Here is a 6000-nt window from a genome sequence, read left to right on the forward strand (position 1 = left end):
TTTACCTTGAGGGAGCCCTGTTGGAGCAGCTGCCCTGCTGCCTGGTTAGCTGAGTGTGAGCTCAGGTGGGCTGGCTGATATCAGGCAGCAGCTGCCAGCAGAGGCCTGCTCACATCAGTCACACCTCAAGAACAGACATCAAAATTTGCCTTGCACCACCAAGAACCTGGAACATTCACCTTGCTGCCAGCACAAGAGCAAGGACTGATCTAAATCAGCCTTGCATGTCAGAAGAGAGGAGCAGACCAGGATCCCAGAGCTGGCTTCATCTTCCACCGCCTTCCCATCACTACCTTGCAACTGCAAATCTGTGGCTGCTTTAATGGCTCCATTCCACCTCGTGATTGGTTTGCTCCCATCTCCTCACCACCAGGTTTTCTTGACTACTGATCAATTTAACCTTTCAGGTGCTGTTTGCATAAAATAAAAATAGATTGTAAATAAATGGCAACCCAAGCACTATCAGGGAACAGAACTCTCTTCCACCTGGTTGATTTTCTGTTTGCTTTACAAGTTGCTCTTTCACCTGGGAGTAATGACAACCCGCATCAAGAGACAGATGCAAAACTGTTCCTCCAATTATATAATCACTGCAGCTGATAAGGAGGGAGCTGGATTTAGGTTGCCATAGCGTTGGCATATTGCTATGGAGGCTGAGCTCTTCATCCACTTTATCAGCGCTGGACCAGGAAGAGCAGCCCAATTATGCCTGCTGAACGCATGTGCTGCAGACTGGCTCCCACTTGCAAGGAGCACTCCGGAGCAGGGGCTGCTTCCTTTCCCCTCCCACCTCATTTCGATGGAGTGCTTAGGACTGCGGGTGCTGGCTGGTTTTTATTCCTTTTAATCTGCGTTTAATCATAAGGAGGGTGGTGTTATGTCTAAACCCCACTACCCTTCCACCATGGAGGGCTGCCACAGCGCTGCTGCCCCTCCCAGGTGTTCGGGGGTACCTGGGGCTCGGCGGGGCAGGCTCGGCCCCGGAGCAGGTGTTGGATGCCCGATGACAAACACGATTGCCGGCAGGGAAGTTGTGGCCGCCCTGGGGAAGCAGAGGGGGCGATGAGGGAGAAGTTGGCCGGGGCTGGGGGTTCTGAGGTGGGGACAGGGACACCCCGGGAGCCGCGCTGCTCTTCCCTCGCCCATGGGGAGGAAATGGCTCTGCCTGCTCTGCAACACCGACGTGTGTGTGAGTCTGTGTGTGTGCAGCCAGGGATGGAGGGAAGGGAAGGAGGGAGGGGAGGGGGTGACACCATGCAGGTAACGGGCTAAAAATAACTTCAGGAACGGCACATCGGGGTTGGGCGGGGGCGGGGGAAGGCTTCTGGAGTTTGGACAAACAAAGTTTTACTACAGGGAATAGCGGGGGGCATTTGCTAAACGCCGAGGAGCAACAGCACACGGCTTGGTGTCCATGATGCAGGCGATCCTGCGAGGAGCTGGGCGAGAAATCAGCGCCCCGAGTAAAACCCAACTTTCATTTCAATACAGGCACCCCCGGTGTCCCTGGTTCTCTCGGCATGAGCGCATGTATGGTGCACATGTGTGTAAACAGATAATTCTGCCTTCCCCTCCCCTTTCGTGCGAGAGATTGGAAATAGCGTAAGAGAAGGGAAGGGCTCCTCTCCCGGTGCCTTGGGAAGCCGTACCCAGACGGAGCTCAGGGGCACCGGGAGGAGGTTAATGGGCAAGATCCCCGAATTGCGGCGGCCCTGCGAGTGAATCCTCGCTGGACACGGAGGAGATGCCGAGCCCCGAGCCCCGGCCCGCAGCCCCTCTAGCCCCGAGCCCGACACGGCCACTCAAAGCAACTTTTCTGTGCCCGGGCTGTGCTAAGGAGCAGCAGCTCTGTGAGGGGCTGCGGGGTCCCCCCAGAGCACGCCCGGCCGAGGGGAGCCCAGCGCTCCCAATGGAGCCCGGTGTCACGGGCTGCTCTCTGCCCGTGGCGGCGGCGGAGCCGAGCCGGGAGAGAAGGGACAAAGGGCAGGGGAGGGAACGGTTGCTAGGTCCTCGGAGGTAAATCTCAGGCTTACCTTGATGGTTTTCTTCTGGAATGTACATCCTCTTGTTTTCATTGACCATTTAAAACGAGTCCAGAATAATCCCTCCGAAAATCGGCTTGGTAAAATTCAAGGAAGAATGGAGCTGCAGAATTTCTCCTTTTATTATTACCTGATTCCCATTATTGCATCAAACACCAAAAACTGATCCTTTCCACTACTGCCTCCTTTAGTGAGATTGCAATGCATCCTCAGTACATCCGGGCCCCTTCCAAGAATTTAGCACAGCACCTCTGGCTGTTAAACCATAAAAAAGAACAGGAAGGGGGGAAACGAGAGGAGGGGTGGGGGGGGAAAGGAAAAAAAGCAAAAGCATCCAGGACAAACCTCTGAGGGTTAAATGTCTTTTTAAAATCCACCAACTATAAGATTAACAACAGGAGGACGAGGCAAAAAAAAAGGGGGGGAGATGTTCAAACGCCGCTGCTCCTCCTCTTCAAAGCCATTCTGAGCGCGTTGTGCTGGCAGGGAGCTGTTTCTGCAGAGGAAGAGAGCACAGTCCCAGCCCCTCACTCCCTCCCCTCCCTCACAGCGCGCTCGCCGCCCGCTCTCTGCCTCTCGCCGACAGACAGACACCCTGAACGCTTCCAGATGTTCCAGCTGCGGCTGCACGCAGCTCCCCGCTCTCGCACGGCGCTGCGAGAACGCCGGACTCGCTGTGAAAGTTTAACACGCTGCCTGCTGCCTCCACTGCGCCTGCCGGAGCCTCGGCACAGACATGACGTCAAGGAGGCGAGCTGGAGCCGGCTGCTGCCTGGGGGAGCGGGCACCGAGCGGGGAGCGGCACCGGCACCGCTGCGAGCCGCGCTGCCCGCGGGGCGGGCTCTGCCCCCGGAACGGGAGTGCGAGCCGCATCCCAAGGAGCGCGGAGCCCGGGATGGGTGTGCGGGAGCCGAGCGGGAGCCCCCGCGGGCGGGCGCGGCAGGCGGAGGAAGGGAGAGGGAGCCAGGGGCGAGCTGCACAGAGCGGAGGATGCACAGATGTTTAAAGAGATTAATCAAGCTAGGATTTGCAAAATCCTTGGTGGAAACGCCGGAGTGCTCCGCTGGTATCCCACCACTTGGCTTAATTACGCCTGTCATTTGGCCCTCTGTAATTGAAGCCTCCGCAGAGAGAGAAAACGACTCCTCGAAAATGAAATGCGAACTGAATGCAGCACATGTTAAACCTATCTGGACTCCCCGAGCTGCCATGTTAAACAAGAGATGCAGAGTCCCAAAACACTCCTCAGAACCACTGCAGAAACTGCCACAACCCGAAGAACTGAACCACTGACATGCACAGAGGTGAACACCTGGAATACCCAGCCCTAGGTGCAAATCCAGGGCTGTAGATTCCCACCATAACCGAGTACCCACATAGCATCACATGCATGCAATACTATTTGTGAAGCTTAAAGCACCATGGGTATTTCCTTTCAAGTGGTTTTCCATTTTAACTAGAAGAGTATTTACAATTCAGAGTACCTCTATAAAAGAAATACTTTTGAACAAACTTAGTGCCTTCTCTACAGATGCCTATCAGTATCAAATAGCCTCATGTGGAGATGGGTTTCTCCCCTCCACTTTAATTGAGCTGTCTTTCAGCTGGAACTCAAAATATTATAGAAAACACCACCAGCTAACAGATTCATGAAAGAAACCAAGAAAAAAAAAAACAACCACCACACAACACATCCATTTGGAACTACAAGAAAAACTAGAATAGATGTAAAGCACTTACCGAAAACTGGATGCAGCCAAATCACTTGTCCTAAATAAAGGTCATTTTGGTTTCTAATAACCACTGATCATCACAACTTCTGCATTAGATGCTGTTCAAAGGGTAATTAACCAACACCATATTGCCATTGACAGCATGGAGAGGCACAGCTTTAATTCTGACTCAGGAGGAAGAGTTCCTCTGAGCAATTAAAATACTCTGTCCTCTCTTGCCTAGTTTTTCTCTAATAATGTCACATGCACTTACCCATTTAATTTACCAGATCAGGCAAGATCTCAGCTAGAGGTAGAATGACAATATCTTGGCTTTCATTTTCAGTTCAAGTTTCCTTTTCTTAAAAAAGTCAAGTCCTGTCTTCACCATTATAAAAGGGACTGAACACAAGATACTTCACTGCCTACATTTGTTGTGTAAATGTACATTTTGTTTTCCACTTGTGACCACAAATCCTTGCCATTTTGAGTTGTGCTAACTCCATTTTTTCCATCCATGAGTCAACTGAGCCTTGCATGATTCACCCTTGCATGGACAAGGCATCTTGGAAAGTAAATGCATCCTGATCACCCCTGCCTAGAAATCAAACACTGCTGGAGCACCTGCAAATGTTTCCTTTGCGTTTCTTGGGTCACATCCTCAGCTAGCTGAAGATTAATGTACAGTATTATTTAAACAGTTAAAATCCACACAGCCCTGCTTTCTGCCAGCTCACATATGCATGCAGGCACATACACAAGCTGTCTCTGACACCTACAAATCTTTCCCTCCGTTCTTTATCCCTCTCTCTCTCTGCCAAGCTCCCACAGTAGGACACAAGTTGGGCCAATTACCAAAAATCAAATACCAAAGAAAAACAGAACAAGAAACAACACTATTAGCTGGCATTAATTTCTCCAGCATAAATAATTCTACTATAACTTGAGGCTTCCTTACTCAGCAATTCCAATAAAATAATTTCCTATAGAGAGAAGTGGAAAGAAACTGATTGTAGGATTAAGATGGAAAGATCCTGCTCATGAATCAGGTGGCATAAGAGTGAACACCACACCTTGCCCTAAAGTATTTGTATTGTCCAAGTACACAAAGAAGATGTAGTCCATGAAAACAAGAATTTGAAGTAAAAATGCTTGTAAGATTTTTTCATAACGTGATTATTGAAATGCACATTTAATATAGATCACTTCAGGTAAGAAATTGAGGTGTGAACCTCCATAGAAACTAGGAAAATTAGCCTTCTTCAGAGTTCAATCCCCACAGGCACACCCAAAGAGGAGTATACAAGTGAGAGATCAGCTTTAAAGAAAATTATGAAAGAATTATTATTTCAATACAAATCCAATTCAGAAGTTCCTAGTCCCTGTCTGATATGGCAGCAGCAGATCTGGAGGTGAGATGGACAATGCAAAGATCAGAATAAAGGGTATCTATCCCACCCTGGCCTGCATCAGGGCTTGTGGACTTTCTCTAAGCCCATGATGACAGACTGGACAAATGATCAATGTATATTCAGCCTTAGGCCTCTCTAATGGAGATATAAATTTTCTATCCCATGCAAAAGTACAAGAAGAATAATTGCTCTCCAGTTGCTCAGAGAACAATTGTGATGAGGGCCATATACAGCACCAAGTCAGAGATTCCTGAAAAATTGCTATTTAAAGTTGTAAAGCGCCAAAAAATGACTTGCAGGGTACACACTGTGAACATGCAACTCCATTTCTCATGCCAGGAATGTTTTGTTCTGTGCACAATACAACAGCCCTTCCCTGTTTTCCTGCCTTATAAAGAGTATACTGGGCAATAACTTCTCCAAAATCCAGTATGGGACCTGCATCCATCTTCAGAACAGAAATCACCCAAACATTTCCCTACTTCCAAAAGGAGGAGTTGCTGTCAAGATGTATGGAACAAATGGGGCTGGAAAGCAATGGGAGGAAGGCAGACCAGAGTGTGCAAAAACTCTGCACTGAACTATTTTTATAACTCATAACATTATTTCTAAGGCTCTTTCAAGCAGCCTCAGAATTTCTAAAATGATGTAAGGTTTCCACTGGGCCCACTGCACAGGCTGTCTAATTGCAGCAGATTATGCTCACACCATTTTGGCAGTAATGCCTTCTACTCTAAAAGAAAAGGGTAAATTATTCAAAAGTGGAAAAGAAATGCATTTTTATCCCAGAAATGGTACTAATGTTCACAATACAAATGCAATTCCTCCCAGGGC

The 6000-nt window shown here is 49.0% G+C and overlaps 1 protein-coding gene across 1 annotated transcript in view; it reads right to left on the reverse strand.

Moving 5' to 3' along the window:
- The window catches only part of CACNA1C (calcium voltage-gated channel subunit alpha1 C), a 409374-nt gene extending 406619 nt beyond the window's left edge, over positions 1-2755 (reverse strand). The window contains exon 1 of the mRNA XM_058021914.1: positions 2034-2755. Coding sequence (XP_057877897.1) covers positions 2034-2082 — 49 coding nt within the window. The 5' untranslated portion in view covers positions 2083-2755. The remainder of the gene's footprint in view (positions 1-2033) is intronic.
- Positions 2756-6000: the final 3245 nt, after the last annotated feature.

The sequence above is a fragment of the Melospiza georgiana genome, chromosome 4 (genome assembly GCF_028018845.1).
Source record: "Melospiza georgiana isolate bMelGeo1 chromosome 4, bMelGeo1.pri, whole genome shotgun sequence".
Taxonomy (NCBI): Eukaryota; Metazoa; Chordata; class Aves; order Passeriformes; family Passerellidae; genus Melospiza; species Melospiza georgiana.